A 19,729-nucleotide genomic window follows, 5' to 3' on the forward strand; every position below is an offset into this window, starting at 1 on the left:
AGTAGTCGGTGTGTAGTAAAGGTGTTGTTAATTTGTCTTGATTTCATTGATTTCTCATTAGCTTATTTCTATATTTCCTGGGGAGGATCAGGGGAAGCTTGCCAAGGGCGGCGAATGAGCTAGGTCCGGCTCTGAGTGTATAAATCTGAATTTGCACTGCAGTGGCGTTCTGTTCTGAAATGAACACAACTGTGCTGGACTAGTTTGTTTTTTCTTCCTTGTTGACTGTGGAAACCTAGTTAATTATCACCAATGCAAAACATTCTGCCACCCTAGTAGTTTCTCTGACTGTGATCTTGAGCTGAGTTCATGTCATGAGTGGCAGCAGAGGCTGTGGCTTGGATGGTGACAGACAGGACAAGATGGCGGCTGAAAAGACGAATATTAGCCTGTCATTCTGGTGTCACTTCCACAGTCTCTGTAACTGATAGCCGGGCTGGGGGCACATGATAGCTGGCTTGCTGCAGGGAAATGACAAACTAAATGTTATCAGGGGAATAAAGTACCACATGTGTGAGGTGGAGGTTGAGGAAACGGGGGAATGAAAAAGGTACAACGAGCCCCTTTTCGGCTTTGAGTAATGTGCATCTCCCATGTCATTAGCATAAATCTGGGAAGAGCACTTTGGATCTTCAAGGTCTTTGGTTAGAAATGAGTAAAATACTGTACAGAGTCAATGCACAAGAAAGCAATGCTATCATAATTTCATTTGGTTTATAAAAAGCTCCCAAACCTAAACATACCTTTATTTCAAATAAATAGTAAATAAATCATAATGAACAGAAAAGCAAATGTGCCTCTGCAGCTAAAAACATTCACCTTAATTTATAATTCAGTTAAAAAATGCTTAATCAGGCTCTGTTTGCAATAAAGCCACAATAAAGAGGCATTGATCTGTGTAACTGACAAAAACACAGGTGATCATTAACCTGTCATAGCAGGATCAGGTAATAATTACCAGATCATGATTACCTTGTCATTGTAGCATAATTTAATTTCAACCTATAATGTTGTTGACAAATTGAGTCATATTGCAATAATCTCCAAATGATCATGGCAATTTGGGCAGAGTTAAATGACTGAGATTAATAATGAATGTAAGTCCCTGTTTAGCCCCGGGGCAAAGCAGTCTATTAACTTGTCACTGCTGGACAGGGGGACATAGCCTGCAGCAGTGCACATAATGACAAATGTAAATGTCCCTTCATGGTGGGATACACCTCATATTAAAGTCTAATACTCCATATGTAGTGAACAGGATTGTGGCAGGGGCATGGATTTGGGCTGCGAATGTAATGGAGTCTTATGGACAGGAACAAAATTATTACCTTGCTGTGAAAGGACTTAAAGGGAGGCAGGAGGAAAAGCTCATGTAGATGTAACCCAAAACCTGCAGCTGAAATCTTTCTCTGAAATGTCATACAGAAAGTATAGACGGACTGTCAGCAAATATAGCTTGAAGTTGCAATATTAACAATTTATGCAGCACGTCAGTGGCAGGCAAGCTGATATAAGCATTTGACTGTCAATGCCAGAATCAGAGCAATAGATTGTGCTGATGTTAAATCGCCTGCAAGCCATCAACCAATTTCACATATCAAGGATGACTGTTGCCAGGAGCCTTGATCACTAATATTGAAATCTCATTAATGCGCCATTCCAGTGCAGACTGCCTGAATCAGCACACAGATATTGCTCCTCATTAAGCTAGTTCACCAGAATAGAAAAGTTTGATTTCTAAAATATCCCACCCATTGATAAGCAAAGACAGTTCTTGTATGGTCTCATTTATTTATGGCAACTTGTTGATTCATTCTGGCAGATAAAGCGAAGGTTTGTTAGTCATCCTAGCAGCACAGCTTTTGGTGTAGCAGTGCCGGGTTGGTCGATCACTTTGGTCCAGACATGAAAGTTTGTAGAGAGACAGTAATAGTCCCTGTGGGATGATTTCTACTGACTTTGGTGATCCCCTGGCACAGAAGGGTGTGGTTTTGCAGGACGCATCAGTGCATGCCTCCTACTTTATATAACCTGTGTGCAACTTTGTTAGAAGGCAGAACAAAAATCCTGAATTATTTATGTTTTTTTGGTTTGATGAAAATGAGAAGTTTGACTGTGTGGCACAGTATGGACTAGTTTTACTTCTAAAACTTGGAAAATAAGGCAAACTAGACTGGATAATACACATATACAATAGAGGTCAATTAATTTGATGTATAAAGGCATACAACATATAATATTCATGTTTTCCTATAACTAGTATATTTGGTGTCACGCTAATATACATGGAAACTGATGTCTGCCTTGTAAGCCTGTTTGAGCCGGGCATGATGCCAAATACCACAATGATATCAGAACACAGATTTTGGTTATGGGCAAAATGTATTTAATCTCAGTGTTGATATATTTTAGCACTGTTTATTTGTACATATTTTTAGTATAACTTTATGATGGTCAATTTGAGAATTTATAAGGAGTCATGTAAAAGTCCTTTAAATATCTGCAGGGAAGTCTAACGTTCACCACAGCCAGCCATACCAGCAGCACAAGGAGCAAAAATCTGAATGTATCTTAGTAAATCAATGACTGCTAAAACAAACAAACAAAAATCTCAATTTGAAGTTGAATAATGTATCCTCTGGGTTATATTTTCAGGTCAAGGCAATGTTTAGGTTAATGAACAAAATTTAAGGTTTTGCTAGATTATCAGAAAAGTGAAGAGACGACCCAATGTGAGCCAATCAACATGTGCAGCCAACATTTGTATGTGGGGCCCATATGGTTAGAGATGGGTTATCCCAGGGCTGTCTGGGCACCAAGTGGGTATGTGCCCAAAATGGGCATCTTATCTGGAGCCCACTTGGGTAAACCTACTCATTTGGGTACTTGGCAAGAGCCAATATGGAGCCCATGGACAATCCCATATAGGGCCCATTTTCAGCCTATTTACTACCCTCATGGGCCCCACATACAAATGCTGACTGGTGACGCAGGACTTAAGACACGTGCTAATGACTTTGATGATCACCAGACTGTTCCTCTGGGGCCACCAGTAGTCCAAAGCTTTCAGTTATCCAGTGATATTTCAACATCTACTCAATGGACTGGCAGAAAATTTGGTACACACATTTATGCTCCCAGAATTATGAATCCTGCTTACTTTGGCGATCCCCTGACTTTTTTTCTAGCACCCCATGAGGTTGACATTTGTGGTATTGGATGAAATATCTCAACTACTGCATGAATTGCCATGAAACTTGGTCCAGACTTTCATGTAACCTTCAGCATGAACTGTGATTACTTTGGTGATTCCCTGATGTCAGGTCACGTCTAGCACTTGGTTCATGACCAAATACTTGCTAATCTAATGACATTTCCATCCTATGTTGTCATGCTGTTGGAAGCATTTAGCAGCCTAGCATCTCTGTATATCCTGCATCCCTGAAATATATGAATCAAGATAGCATTTTATATGATCCCTGTAATATGTTTTTAACAAGCAGCAAACCAGATTAAGCACATACAATATTTCTTGTTGTAACATGATAAAATGGTGTGTAAGAATAGTGGCAGATGAACGATACTGTTTGTATACTCTATCTGGATTCCAACTGGATGACTCTAAGCTCCAAGTGGTGGCAGACTACTTTAAACTACATGTACCCAGGATTGCTGATGATTTAGGTAAACTGCATCCAACCCAGAATACCAAAGAAACAAGGGAACGGATCTAGTGCTGCTGAGCCATCCTTTCTCTGTTCGGAGTGCTTGCTCACTGCTGTGAGCACAGTGACGGCTTGTATTTTCCTCTCAAGTTTTTATTCATTCAGCTTTTCTCTGTTGCAGCTCTACGTTGTGATTTAGGCAAGCAGAGTGGCTGTAATTGCATATCAAAATCTTGCCTACTGCTGCTGTAACCATAGGCCAACTTAATCCACATTTCCTCCAAATGCCAAGCTGAAATGACAGATTTGGGTAACTGGTTTATTAAAGCAATAATACATACACCTCCAGTCGGCACTTCAGCAGACATTTCACCCAGGTCATGGAGGGAAACTCATATCCTCTCCCATCGTGTAAACCGGTTTATTATTATTGTTGTGGTTGCAGCTATTTTGCTTTTGCCGGGACAGAGAGTAAGGAGATGCCACTTAAAGGGTTGGTGCTGAGCCCACCCACATACACTGTCAGAACAGGAAAAACTAGCATACTGAGTGACAGCAAGGAAAGTCAAAACAGGACTGTGCAGATAACAAGCAGAACAATCATCATGTGAAAATGGAGCAGGAGCAGAGCACTGAATGCTTTATATAGGCTCAAATTTGCTGCAGAGAGAGTATAGTGCCGTATGATTTGCAGTTGAATTACTGTATATACATGGAGACGCTCATACAGTACATTAGCTCTGGGAACACATATATTTGCTTGCTCCCAAGCACACACATACACGTGTCAAAATGATTGCAATGCAGGAGGGACTATGTAGCTGCAACGGTATGTCAGAACGGACAAAGCATTACCTCAAATCAAGGTTAGCTAACATGGGAAATAAAAGGCACACATACATAGAAACACATGCACACCGGTCACACACACCCTGAGGCTTACAGAGGAAAGGTTGAGTGGCAGGTAGTGAGGTGAAGCATCAGTCACTGTTAAGACTGGGAATGTGTGTGTGTGTGTGTGTGTGTGTGTGTGTGTGTGTGTGTGTGTGTGTGTGAGTGTGTGTGAGTGTGATGACTGCCATGAGTGGCAATCTCGGGCCAAGGTGCAAAGTAAATATGCCTGAGGCAAACATGTGTTTGTGTTCGTCTCTGCATCTTTGTGTGAACGCAGAGGGTTATATGTTAATGCATCCACAAGCATTTCTCCCCACAAGGTATTATTAGCATTAAGTGATGGTCTGCAGGGCTGTGTGTGTGTGTGTGTGTGTGTGTGTGTGTGGGTGTGTTTTGTGTGTGTGTGTGTGTGTGTGTGTGTGTGTGTGTGTAACTATACCACTGTGCAGCGAGGTGGACCCTGAAGCTTCCCCAGGGCCAAGTGCAACACCATCATGTTTTCTCTTCTCTCACAAAACACCTCTACAGTCCACTCTGCCCTCACTTCCAGTCCCCCCCCCCCACCCACCCACACACATACACACACATACCCTGTCCACAATTAAATGATAAAGTTCTCTATATCAGTAACTGTGACTCAGAGGATGCTGCCCGCATCCCCAAAACATCTCAGATGCTCGAGTAAATTCTACTTGAATGTAGCCATTGTCCACCGTGTAATGTCATGCAAAGTGTGTTTAGCTTCCAACACCATTTACTTGCGGAGCACACAGCCTAACTGGCAGCACTCGCTGGTTTCTGTAAAACATTGGCCTGGCAGTGCCAGTGTTTCTTGAAAATAATTAAATTTGCCCTATTCAGCCCGCAGCTCATTAACCTTCACTTTGACCCCCAAAGTCTTTTGGACGTTATACTAATAATGGTAATAGATGGCATGTAGGTTAGTGGTCTGCACGGGCCCCTTTTCTCAATATCACACCCCCCTGTGCACCTGCTGCTTTATTCACCACCTGCCTGCATCCATAGGATTTTCAAAGCACCCATCTGGTCCATAATCCATTCGACCAAGTGAGCTGGGAATCTGCATTCTCTGCCAGTTATCATCAAATTTCACCAAATAAATTTTGACTGTCAGAATTTGAAGAGTTGTAAGGGCATTGGTATGGGATAAAACATGCTGTTAGGGTGTCTTAAAGATGTAACCAGCTGATGCCACATTAGGCATCTGTTCTGTGGGTGGTGAGCTACAGTATGCCACACAAACAGTAGGCTATCCAGCCCTCCAAAACAACATGATTGCCCATCTAATTCTTCAATGATCCCCGCTATGCAGAAGCCATATCATCAGGTTAAAAATGTATTTCAGGGTTATACTAACCCTTTGCATATGACAGCTGGGTGTTCTTCTCTTAGACAACAACCATCCACAGCCCTTTCTAGAGTTAATAGTAGATAAACTAATTAAACACAACTACAGTCAGTTGTGGGATAAACACTATAAAATACTAAAAAAAAAATATTCAGTGCACCCCAACACACACACACACACACTCTAAAACTCACATTTAATATTGTATGCCGCCTAAGGCAAGTTTCAAGAAATTAATTCCATGGATGCAGAGGTCCTAAAAACAAAAAGAAATAATTGAAAGGGCTCTTTGTCAGCTTGCACTCATTTATCTTGTAATGTACTGACTGACATGTGAAAGGAAGTTAATGCATCAATCCAACAATTAACTGACATACGTTTTATTGTTATTCTGATTTTTACACTGATGTGCGTTTGGCAAAAATTGGGGGGAAAAAAAGCAATCTGTTCTAGCTCCCAGGTTGTCAAATACCAACACTTTATCATTCCCCTTTGTGTTTAATAGCGACTCTTAGGGCACTCATTAGTGCATAATGCACATCCAGAACACATTGTAACACATTAACGCATTAATGCTGTGCGGTTGGGTTTAGGCAACAAAACTACCTCATTAGGTTTAGAAAAAGATCATGTTTTAAGTTAAAATAAATACTTTGTTACATAACATATTGTAACGTGAAGTGAATATGGAATGTGAATGACGTCAGTGCTCAACGACTGTACGTAAACATTAATTAAAACCGGCATTGACTTTTGGATTTACCTGGGACACAAACTGTGGTAACCAGGGTGAAAGTTTGTTTGACCCATCCATCTCCTCTCGCTTATGCCCTACTTCCTCTTTATACTACATCAGTTGCTATCAGTGTCAGATATTTTCACGGATGGATTTACATGGAGTTATTAGAAAGCCCAGTGCGTCTCATCAAGACACTAAAAGGTGCCTTTGATGTTGATATCACATGCCAAGGGGTGCAACAAAGCATCAGTATTTGGTGCTCTGGGAATGACGGTGGGCCGGAAAAAGATGTATTTCTTTTGTGTGTTTGTGTATTAGTGTGCATGTGTGCCTGTCACAAGCCTACAACAGCTTTTTGGAACATTTTGGGAAATACACCAGTTTGTTGCTGTGCCAAGAGTTGGATGAAAAGATTGACTTTGTGCTTTCAGTACACAGAGTGTACAACAGGTCCAGGCTATGTTTAGGCTTAGTTTACCACAGTTTGGAAAGAGAGAAAAAGCTAGCCTTCACCAAAACACAAAAAGGTACACTTTCAGTCAGGCTGAGAATTTTGTTTTTACATTAGGTATCTTGTTATGGAGCAAGCTAGCCAGAAATACATCTTAGAATCGCCATAAAATTGTAATTATTTAAAAGACTTTAATAGACAATATTTTAAGTTTACTTATTAATTCATTTACAAATGTTTTGGTCAAATGTATTAACTAACTATGAATTTGACACCCTTTCATCCTCATCCATTAAATTCATCAGTGAAAACAGAGTGTCCTCGTTTTTATTTTATAGAAATGACGCATATGTTCATTTGTAGCCAACTGGTTAATTGGTAGCCTATTAACAGGCATGATTAGATATATTAAAGATTCTGTTTTACCGCCATGCAGCTATTAAGATGGCATATCTAATGTTGCTGGATTTTGCAGTCTGTGCCTTTAGGAGAGAGCGCATCAGAGACAGACATGTTTGAACATATTTGATGAGAGTAACAAATGGCTTATAAGCTGTTTCTGACTGCCTTCACATTCATAGCTGCTGACTGATGGTCGGACACTGGTGTGCCAGGGCCTTTAGATATGCGTAGAAACATCGTAACTGCTTTCTCCATGATTCACCTCTGGGCTGTATGCTGATTGCAGAGAGCAGGCACACACATATCAATTTAGAATGATTGTGATTCACCAACATATGCACGGTGGTAAGAACCAAATCAGCGTGTGTGCACGTGTCAGGAATCTAATGGTGATTTCGCGTTATTTTATGTGCAGTGTAAGAACGTTTCTACGCACATGTTAGTAAATATGGCCCACTAACCACTCATTAATGCACTTTGTCTTGTTTCTATTTCTACCTGTGTTTAACACACAGACAACACATACATACAACAACAGTGAGGGCTCTTTTGATAGAGCTAGGTTAGCTCTTTCCCTCTGTTTCCACCATTTGGGGTAAGCTAAGCTAAACATATCACAGAGAAACTTCTGCAGGAAACGCACAGAGAGGAAATTGATCTCAAACTGACTCCCACAAAGAGAGCCCATAATATTTCTTCCCAAAATGTTGTGGTTAAGTTAACTTACAGCCACTTCATTATTTGGAGTGGTGTGGAGCTCACACACAGAAAGTAAACACACACTTGCAGGCAGTGCGGAGGTGAGGGGTCCCACAGTGTGAATTACTTCACTCTGTTGCTCAGCAAACATAACAAAATTGCTATCACGCACATATTTACACACACACACACACACACACACACACACACACACACACACACACACACACACACACACACACACACACACACACACNACACACACACACACACACACACACACACACACACACACACACACACACACACAGACTAAATACTGTAAGTTAACCTTTAGAAGGCCAACAGTAGCCCGCTAGCTATTAGACCTTTAAACAATGCTACTTGAGCAGCACGCGCACACACATAAGACACACATAAATACAGGAAGTGCTCCAAAGTAAAAAATCTTATACTTTGTTTTTCTCATTAAATAAAAGCACACACACACACACACACACACACACCACTGTGTAATGGAGGTGGCCTTTCTGCAAGGAACAGCTAATTACCTGTAAAATGGACCGATGTGGACGAAGAAGGTGACTGACTCCTGGACATTGCAACTTACCTTGAGTACTGTATGTTCACGCTCCAGGCTGCTTGTGTGTGTGTGTGTGTGTGCGTGTTTGTGGTTAAGAAAGTAAGGGAAAGTATAAGAGAGCCTAGAGGAAAGGACGGCTTCCTTTTCAACCTTGGCTTTACAGTAAAGACATTTTGTCTGTCCACTTCAACGTTCTTAACTTGTTCAAAATCAAGTTCGGGCTGTTTTGCAGCTCTCAAGGGGGTGTGATCAAAACAAGATCAAACATTCTCAGCGCTTCCTTGCACTGCCTCTTCAGCATAGTAAAACCCTAGAATGTTACATTTGCTCAGCCTAGACATCTGGATGAGGATGCACTTTTGCGTGACAAATCGAAGGACCGGCTTCTTAAGTTTCAGATTTCTGCCAGTAGTGCCTATGATAAATGCACTAGTGACAGTAACAAGTGCTGCTTGCGAGGGAATGTGTTTAATCTCTTTTTCTCTGAGTTTTACTTTGGTGAAGCCAAAGATTTTCGGTTTAAATGATAAAAGAAATGAAGAGAGGATATCAGCTGAAAGCTGTTGTAGGGATGGGCAGAATGTTAATCAGTCTGATTGAGATGTTTGTTTCATCCTGGATGACAAAGGGAATAAAACTGTCACAGTGATAACAGACTAAATCAACTTTATATTGCAACCATTAGCTAACTACTCTAGCTGGCGACTAACAGCTGCCCTAGTGTTATAAAATGAAATGAAATCATACTGTAACTTAAAAGTTCAATATAGAGTTCTGGAGAAAGATAGCTGATGGTTGAGTCTCATTCTCAGGTCATCAAATATCGGCAACCTTCCCAGCAAACATGGGACACGGTGACATTTTGTCCCCGGCCAATAATGGTCCTGCCTGGACACCAAAACCTGTAACGTGGTTATGAGGCACAAGGGTCAGATGGTGACGATGTATCCACAACTAATAATATTACTATGTAAAAAGCAAATGCATGTATAGACTAGTATTAGCCACTCAACGCCCCTTTTTTTAAACATTCAAATGACATTTATGCCATTTATATATATATATATGTGTACAACAAAGTTATATTGCTGTTTGAACCTCGGGGTGGGGGAGCCCTTCTGTGCAGAGTTTGCATGTTCTCCCCATGTCAGTGTGGGTTTTCTCCAGGTTCTCCGGCTTCCTCCCACAGTCCAAAAACTTGCAAATTAGGTTCACTGATGAGTCTAAATTGGCCATAGGTGTGAATGTGAGTGTGAATGGTTGTCTGTCTCTATGTGTCAGCCCTGTGATAGTCTGACAGCCTGTCCAGGGTGTACCCCGCCTCTCACTCAATGTCAGCTGGGATAGGCTCCAACCCCCCACGACCCCCATTGAATGAATAAATGAATGTTTGCAAGAGCCACAAGTCTTTTTCCAAGCTGTTTTTGATTGCACATGGCAGAAGGAGCTGGGATCTCTACCAGAAAGTCTGGTGATGTATTATAAAGAGCGACAAAGTCGACATAGATAGACAGTTGTGGTGGATGAATGGGTTCAGTACAGGGCTTTCAACCAGGAGTCTGGGCTATTGCTGCGACACTCAAGAAAGACAGCCAGCTGATGGCCAGGTAACTTTGCAACATTGGCACAACTTTCATTGCAGAACTATTTTTGAACCATGACAGGATAGACATCTTGATTGGATGTTCAAACAATGGTCTTTCAGTGTGTCAGTGTTTGTTGGTTTGGGTTAGTAGTTGGACCAAACTGCCAGCCCAAAGCATCTGTATTTGACAACCTGAGAATGAGACTCAAAAATCAACTGTCTTTCTCCTGCACCTTTAAACATGGGTCTGTGGCCTTTAAAACACTGTTCATCAGAGTCCTCTCAAGTGATGTTACATTACTACATGCAAATTAATGGCATAAGGTGTGATGTTGGTCTTGGTCTTTACTAAGTCCCAATATTTTCATGACCACTAATTTTAAATATGCCATTAGTTTGGGTATGGCATTCTTGACCATACTTTTAGCAAAAGGATTGAGGGACCTCAAAATGAATTATGAACGTTCAATTTATTCATTTTAAACAATAACTAACACAGACATGCATCAGTATATCAGTCCTAGAAGTTTTCTACAGCTTATTTGCATATTAGGTGATCCCATATGGGGTCCCAATCCAAACTGTTGAGAAACTGCCAAGCAGTTAAACTCACATGTGACTGTTTATAAATACACAGCTGTAGAATCATTTGGCACTCTGGAGGCTTTGTTATTAATGAGATATCACCCTCAGTAAACTCAATACATCATGGCCTATCTGCCATGGCTTTCACATGCAGATGTTTGGGAAAGCTCCACCGTAACAGGAATGAAGTCTGTTTGGCTCCGAGTGAGGCGCCCACTTTTCAATTTGTGCAGCTGCCACATTGGAAGCTTTAACAAACATAACTGTCACCAAAATATAATATATTTAATACTGCAGCACGCTAAGTCATCAGTTCACACGTGGTTTATGCCTGTGCGTGTGTGTTAGATGGTTAAGCTGAACGGGTGCCTGCTAATACACAGATGAGGAATTGTGCTTGCCTGAAGGTTAGAGAGGCAGGCTTGGGGCTGGCTGCCTTAAATGAATGAGTAATGTTCTCCCATCCCTCAGCAGCTACTGTTGAAGTGCCCTTGGAAGAGGCACTGAACCCCCAATTGCTCCAATTGAGCTGCTCAGTGGCCAGAAATGCAAAACTGTGGCTGCACTGGGTGGTTACCAAATGGGGTTGTGTGAAAGAGTGCAACCAGGGTGGGAAAGCAGCCACCATGCAAATGCCGGTTCATTCTGGCTGAGGCTTGTACCATAAGTTGGTTTACTTTGCCAGCCACTTTGGCAGGTAACTAACCATCAATCGGAGGTTCTGCTCTATTTTGAAAATCTAGTTGGCTTGTGTATAACAAAGGATCTGAAAAATATGTCTGGACTAGCAGCCACATTGTCAGGTAGCCAACCGTCATTTAGAGGTCTTATTCTAATGCAGGGTCTTTCATTTTCATTTGGCTAAGGGCCTTGTATTTTGTGACATTTTTGCCCATCACAGTGACCAGTCACCAAAACATTTGTGTCCTGCTATCACACGGTGATGCCATTAGGTATGGATTCCTTTTGTTTGGTCTTGTCTGGTTACATCAGGGTTAAATAATACTTTTGATCTAGCACTCCCCAAATTAAACTACTCTTGGTTTTCCGAGTACCTGTCCCTGTTACAAGTTGAGAGCCTCTGATCTAGAGGGTCAAATTCAATCTGACTGCCTTTATTATACTGCATATAATTTATGGTGCAGCTATTACTAAAGATCAATAGCACTTAAACTGCTCCATTGATATTGAAACCTGCACTGATTTACAAGCAGATAGGTCTTTGGTCAAATCCACACACACACATACACAAACACACACACACACACACACACTCATACCACTTGTATATTTGATATAATGCAGTGACTTCCCAGTGTCCCAATGTTGTCCTTGTTCGCTGTTCATTTCCTGTGATTGCTCTTGGAGGCACACACACCCACACACACTCAGACACACACACTTGACTGACTGAAAAAAAAATGGCTTTCCATTAGATTGGATTGCTGTGAGTGTGTCTGTTTGTCTCCAGTTTACTTCCAAAGTTTGAGAGGCCAGCTGGCCAACAAACCTAAACCTGTACGCACTCTCTCTCTCTCTCTCTCTCTCTCTCTCTCTCTCTCACACACACACACATGCAATTTTGCTATTTTTGAAAGGAAATTGTATTGACTTACATTAATATTTAAAAGTAAGGCTGGTTGTGAAGGATTGATGCTCAAGAGTATAGATAAACATGGCAAACACACACATTTGCGACCTTCAAATGGAGAACACTGCAGCAGGAGACTGTATGTGTGTGTGTGTGTGTGTGTGTGTGTGTGTGTGTGTGTGTGTGTGTGTGTGTACGCACGCATTTGAGTGCCAACTACCAATGAACTAGGACTCAGGGATTGTCTGCACTGCCAAGGATATGACACCAGCTCTGCAAAAAACAACCAGCAGATGGATGGATAGATGGACTGGTGGAAGTGGATGGAAATTCTTTAAACTCAACGGGCAGAGCGATGGATTAATACTGCCAGGGTTAGGACTGGATTGGTGGACACCCAGTGCTGACATCTGGGGGGGTGAAAGGTAGTTCTTGGGGCCCAAAGCAGGAGATTTCACACAATCATATTGACTACTTACTTATTAAAAAGAAGTGGCGATGGCAATGTTCTCCAAATTTGGAGCTATAACCCATCAACAGTTGCCTGATATCAGACAGAACTGCCAGCTCATTACACTGTTTCCATCTTCAGTCTGACAATGAGTCCACTGTGGCTGATTTTCATTTAGATTATCCCTAACCAATTGTTAGAGACCCACGTATTTGCCATTCTGCCATTCATTTGCTGCAACGTCATTTTATGTCCACACTGATATATAGCCATGCCAGCATACCTATTTTTTAAGAGTGTAGAGGAGCAAAGTAAAAACAAACTATGATGCTCGGCAAAAGATAGAATAAATAGATAGACAGATAGAAGGCATGTTGATTTAGAACAGCCCTGATAGCACTGTCTATCTTGGCTGGTGCACCGCTTGACAAAAGCCTGACAATGACATTAGTCCCGCCTTTGGTGCTGCCCTGCTGTAGTCCCCCCTCCCCAGCAGTCATTGCTGTTTCATGTCACGATGCCAGATGAATCAGTCAGCTTGGTAGAAGGTGTGTACCCAGGTAACACCAACACTTAATAATTCATTTTTCAACAGAGGGTTTAGTCTCATATTATATAACTGCTTGTAGTGATCAAAAAAGCAGAGAATCATTCCCATATGTATATATGTGCGGTTTTAAAAAATGTGCTTGTAGTCATCAAGTATACCACTTGCAGTCTTCATTTTTGGGTCTTTTCATACATGACAACTGTTTAAAACTAACGTAATTCTATTCGTTTATTCATTTATTTATTTTCTTCACTTCACTCCCATGATAGGCTCTTTTGCCTCGTGGTAACCCGTCTACTTCCAGCTGGTAACCTGAGGCTGGTGCTGCGTACACACTGAATTCATGACCGAACACAGTAAGTGATTTTCTCTCTCTCGCTCACGACGTAGTCTCCTTGAAGCTTATGACAAACTGCCAAAAACCAACCAACAAGATACAGCAGCAAAACTTACTGATCCTAATGCTACCTTATGTAGTCTACTCAAACATGACACAAGCATGAAGAGCTTTGCAGATGACAAATGTGTGGATAACACAGCTTTGATTAAGAGAGAACTCCAATAGTGCCTCATTTTAAAGTCATAATATATTATTCATGGTAACATAAGTTATGTTGGACTAAATACAAGATGTTTACTTTCATATTTGTGTGTTACTCTCTGATACAGTATGTTGCAATTGTAATTACAGTCTACTGGTTGTACCAAACATGACATCAGAAAAGACCATACGGCTCATACCTGGGACAAAAACATCAATACTCCAACAGTTCTACAGGTCAAGCTCATTGGCTTACAGCGAAGGTAATTTTTTAAATCAGAATGTCAAAGTCAATTTGGAGCTCTGCATGATGGCAGTACGGAGGCTTCCTTCTCTGAGATGTGATCACATAAAATGCTACTTGAAATGTCAAACACCCCGGGGTATCTCATTGATTTGCTGATTTATCCAATCACTGGTTATCAGTAACAGCAGCAACACATAGGAAACGGACATTTCCACCTACATATCCTGTTCCCTGATGGAAGTGTGACATTCTTACAGTACGCCTGTGGCTTTAATGCCTGTACTAATAGTGACCTGCTGGAACTTGTTGGCTTATTATTTATAATTGCATCACTGAAATATTTCCACAGTGTGTGCTCCTTATTCTATTCCTATAGGGTCCCATCGTTTTTCTGCTGTTTTCATTACTGTGCTCAAATGTTAACACCAAGCTTTGATTTGCTTCCAGTGACATGTGCACGCACACAAATACAACACACATGAACACCAAACACTTGTATATCTTAAGTCTACAAGAAAATTTGAGCAATGAATGAGTGATTTGCATACATTTCGAAACTATTGGTTACAGAGGAAACAGGTGCTAAATGCTCCCCTGGTGCACCCACTTCCAAATGGATTTTACAGTGTTTGTGCAAGATAACCACGCACATACATACACACCTGTGCATAGGCTATATCTCCACCTGTACATCATTTGGCTCACAGATCATTGGTGACATGGAATGGATTTGCGCATTTATCCTCTACACATTGATATGACATCCACATGGGGGTGTTAGGAGATGGGGGAAAAACTTCATTCCGGATAGAGAGAGAAGATCTGTATTAACAGCGACCCAGACCCCCCAGCGTCCACACACACACTCAGGAATACGCACACAGGCACGTAGCCTATACACAAGCCGAAGGGCACAAGCGCACAGGTCGTCGAATGTTTATTTTTGTCTTGACAGTTAGAAAACAGACTTCACTTTTAGGCAGGTGATAGGCTACAAATTAGACTGAGCTGGTAAATTAAAATGAAGGGGAAATAAATTCAGAGAGGGGGGGTAACCGGGTGGCGTCATATATCTTCCTCCACTCTCTGCTCTCCTCTTAATTTTTACCCAGACCCTCTGCACGAAGATGCCGCCCCGTCGGGAAAATCCGTCCCGTCTATCGAGCGTCCCACCGACGCCCACAACAGCTCTCTGCAACAACTCTCCATGCAAGCAAAGCATATTGAAATTCACCCCACGCTCCGAATACTGACATACACACTCCCCCTTCTCTCTCCTCCTCTCTTTATTCCCTAACCGATATAGAAAGAGTGTATTTACGCATGTGTGTGTGATGGAGAGACAGAGCGGGAGAGATGCTCTTGGATCGTGTTGCAACAACCCAGAGCTGGGTACCCCGACAGTGGTAAACCCCATCTGTTTATTGCACTTCGAGACGTCCAACATCCGGCTGCCCTCCCAGCATCTTAAAGCCACTGGGTCACCCAGCCAGTCAGCCGGTCACCCAGCTAACCAAGCAGTCGCCCTCCCCTCCATCACCAGCCACTCTGCTGCGGATTAATCCAACCTGCCACCCAGTGATAACAGTCCTCCGACCAGCCACCCATCATCATACCCAGTCACCCAGCAGGCCACCCAGTCATCCACCCACCCAGCGGAAGATCGCAACTCACCCCCCTGGAGAAAGTGCGCGCTGCACCGGCTGCGGAGCGTCTTACCTTGAGCGCCTCTATATCCAAAGACGTCGACCGGTCCATGATGGAGAAGTGAAGTGCTGCAAATCAGTCACGAAAATAGAAGTCCCACAGGCGAGGAAGATGACAGGGAAAGAGATTAAAAACGACCAAAAAAAGTTGGAATGCTCTCTAGAGTCCCAAACTCTGCCGCAACATCCCTTGAATTATTGTCAGGATTAGGTTATTAATATTCCACCACGGCGACGGATTTTCTCAGTTTCATTCCTCCCGGTGGGTCGCTTGGTAAAATCAGGACTCCATACCGTGGAAGTCCCCCCCACCTCCGGTCCCCGGTTAGTCCGTGCAGGGGATGGACAGAATAGAAACAAATACACAGAAATAGAACAGACTTAGCTGTGCGTAATGTTTCAAGCTGCGGCTTTTGCACACTTGACGATCCGGTACGTCTTTTTTTAGTTGTTGTTGCTACATCTGAGTAAGAAATATTCCCCCACACTGCAGGAATGAAACCGGGCTTAAGACTCTCCTGTCAGTCGGTCAGCGGATAAATGCCGTTATATCCCGTTGGATCCCAGTAAATGTGAATGTGATGTTGTGTCTGCTCGCGCAGTGGTCGGCAACTGGAGAGAAGGAGTCCGGATCAGACAGATGATATTCTGCCTTGCCTGGGCGACTTCCATGCGGCAAACCGCCAGAGATATCAGCTCTCCCCGAAAGAAAAGGGAAAGAGAGAGAGAGAGAGGGGGGTCAGAGAGAGAAAGAGGGAGGGTGAGATGGAGAGAGAGAGAGAGAGAGAGAGAGAGACGTGGTGGGAGAAATGCTGAAGAGAGAAGATGAGGAGAGCTGCGAGAGTTGAGACGAGAGGAGAGAGGGAAGGAAGGTTTATGCTGTATATTATTCCAATGACTGACGCACCGGTGTGTGTGTGCGTGTGTGTGTGTGTGCGTGTGTGTGACAGAGAAAGAGTGAGAGGGAGGGAGGGGAGAGGTAAAGTCTCCTTCTAATCAAGTAGATGAATCGAAAATGCTGCTTTGCCACTGAAGACAAGAAAGAGATTTAAATGCAGAGGCTGTTGGAGGGCTGTTGCAGAAAGTCTGGCTGGTTGCTGCCTCAGTGTGTGTGTGTGTGTGTGTGTGTGTGTGTGTGTGTGTGTAGTGTGTTTCTCTGTGTGCACACAAACAGAGAGGCACTGAACTGACACAGTGTGCCTCTGAGTATTACAGAAAGATAATCATATTGTAACTGTGGGTGAAGAATAAAGATAAATAGATCATATTTACTTTAAAATGCTGACAAAAACTTTCCTTTCTTTCTCTCTTTTTTTCTTTCTTTCTTTCTTTCTTTCTTTTTTTATTGTGCAAATTGTCTTCTTTGTTCCCCTGCATAATAAGGTGTCGCCGCCTGCCGACCACCAGGGCTTTATCTGTTACACACCTTCTGAATAAGGAGACGAGCAGAGGAGAGGAGAGGAGAGAAATAAAGGAGAGAAGAGCAGTGGGAAGGAGGAGAAGAGTGGGTTAGAGAGGATAAGGGGAAATGTGTGGACAGAAGGAGGAGGAGAGGAGAGATCATAAATGAAGAAGAGAGGAGCAGAGAGGAGGAGAAGAGAAGAGGATGAGAGGAGGTGTGTTGACAGAGGGAGGAGAGGAGACAAATTAAGGAGGAGATAGAAGTGGAGAGGAGAAGAGAGGTCACAAATAAAGGAGGGAAGAGCAGTGGGGAGAAGGAAAAGAAAAGAGTGGGTCAGAGAGGATGATAGGAGGTGTGCTGACAGAAGGAGGAGGAGAGGAGACAAATAAGGAGGAGATAGCAGAGAAGTGGAGAGGAGAGGAGAGGTCACAAATAAAGGAGGGAAGAGCAGTGGGGAGAAGGAGAAGAAAAGAGTGGGTCAGAGAGGATGATAGGAGGTGTGCTGACAGGAGGAGGAGGAGAGGAGACAAACCAAGGAGAAGATAGCAGTGGAGAGGAGAGGAAAGGAGTGGGGAGTAGGAGAAGAGAAGAGTGGGTGGAGAGGATGAGAGGAGGTGTGTTGACAGAGGGAGGCGAGGAGACATTAAGGAGAAGATAGTAGTGGAGTGGAGAGGAGAGGTCACAAATGAAGGAGAGAACAGCAAAGGAAAGAGGAGAAAAGAAGAGTGGGTCGGAGAGGATGATAGGAGGTGTGTTGACAGAAGGAGGAGAGGAGACAAACCAAGGAGAAGACAGCAGTAGAGAGAAGAGAAGGAAAAGCGAGGGGAGGAGATAAGCTATGATGACAAAAGGAGGAGAGGAGACAATAAAAAGAGGGCAAAGGAGAGGAAAGGAGGAAGGGAGAGAGTAACAAAACAGGAGAGGAGAGCAGAGGAGGAAAAGAAACATGGCAAGCTGACAGAGAGAGAGAAGAGGAGGCACTGTTAAGGTCTCACCCTGAGCTTCTAGTGTCATTCTCTGATAGAGTCAAGTTCTGAACAATAACCTATTACCTCACTTTATGGCACATTGTTCTCTTCAAGGTCTACAGTGCTGGTATATGCCCTGACTTTTGTGGTAACATGTCACACAATTCAGAATATTGTGTGAAAAAACAAACAAAGAATAAGTTATTAGTTAGTTAGTCTGTGAAGGGCATATTTTCATTGTCCTTGAATAACTGATTATAGCGGTATTTTTAAGACAAGAATGAGATTTAATTGTTGTTTTTTAATTACCAGCCACAGTGTACAAATCTGCAGACCTCTGCGATCTTCATCAGTTGCAATTTACTCAAATAAACTTTTACTACTGTCTCCCAACTTGTCGTATCAGATGTGATGACTGCAGTCGAGACAAGACAGGTAGGATATGCTGAATAATGTCTGCCCATAGACTCGGACCTCCTCGGCTAGCCAAGCGGAAAACACCTTGCCACGCTGTAACAAGAAGGGATATGATTATCACTTCACCCAATCACATTCTGCTGAGGATGTAAACCACAAAAACTATTATCCGTTTTATAACTGATCAATATTCTGTAAGTCTGCAAAGCTCAGACGCAGTGTGTTCAGCTGCAGTTACCTTTTAGTTCCAAAAACAGTGTAGAGGCAATCCAGTCGACAGAATAAATGTATGGTTCTTCAAAACACAGATATGTAGCAGATTTATTGAAACTTCTCTTTTTTTTGCAGTTTTATGATGTGACAATGCTGTGGTTAGTGTGTNAGAGCCAAAATGACGACAACTGTATCATTGTCCAAATATTTATGGACCTGACTGTATGTAGCAGATTTATTGAAACTTCTCTTTTTTTTGCAGTTTTATGATGTGACAATGCTGTGGTTAGTGTGTGTTTAGGTTTAGGCACAAACACACTGCTGTGGCCGCTACAAACACAGCTGGAAATGTCTCAATCTGTTGTTAAAATTTTTTTTCACTTTTGTTGGTCTGGTACAGTGGTCTGCTGCTGTCTGCTGTTTGGCAGCTGTCTTTTGTAAGTGTCACACAATAAGAAAAAACTAAGCTCATATACATCTGACTATATAATGACAAAAACTCTGTGTGTCTGTGTGTCTGTTCCACGTTTTTCTCCTCACTGACTTGGTCAATCCATGTGAAATTTGGCACAGTGGTAGAGGGTCATGGGAGGATGCGAATGAAGCAATATTACATCAATTGGCCAAAGGGGGGCGCTATAGCAACTGATTGAAATTGCAAACTTTGAATG

At 42.5% G+C, this 19,729-nt stretch overlaps 1 protein-coding gene across 1 annotated transcript in view; it reads right to left on the minus strand.

The window, feature by feature from the left end:
- Nucleotides 1-16,490, minus strand: part of LOC126390954 (zeta-sarcoglycan) — a 451,267-nt gene extending 434,777 nt beyond the window's left edge. Inside the window, exon 1 of the mRNA XM_050045480.1 lies at nt 16,072-16,490. Within this exon, the coding sequence (XP_049901437.1) occupies nt 16,072-16,110 (39 nt within the window). The 5' untranslated portion in view covers nt 16,111-16,490. The remainder of the gene's footprint in view (nt 1-16,071) is intronic.
- Nucleotides 16,491-19,729: the final 3,239 nt, after the last annotated feature.

The sequence above is a fragment of the Epinephelus moara genome, chromosome 5, assembly GCF_006386435.1.
Source record: "Epinephelus moara isolate mb chromosome 5, YSFRI_EMoa_1.0, whole genome shotgun sequence".
Taxonomy (NCBI): Eukaryota; Metazoa; Chordata; class Actinopteri; order Perciformes; family Serranidae; genus Epinephelus; species Epinephelus moara.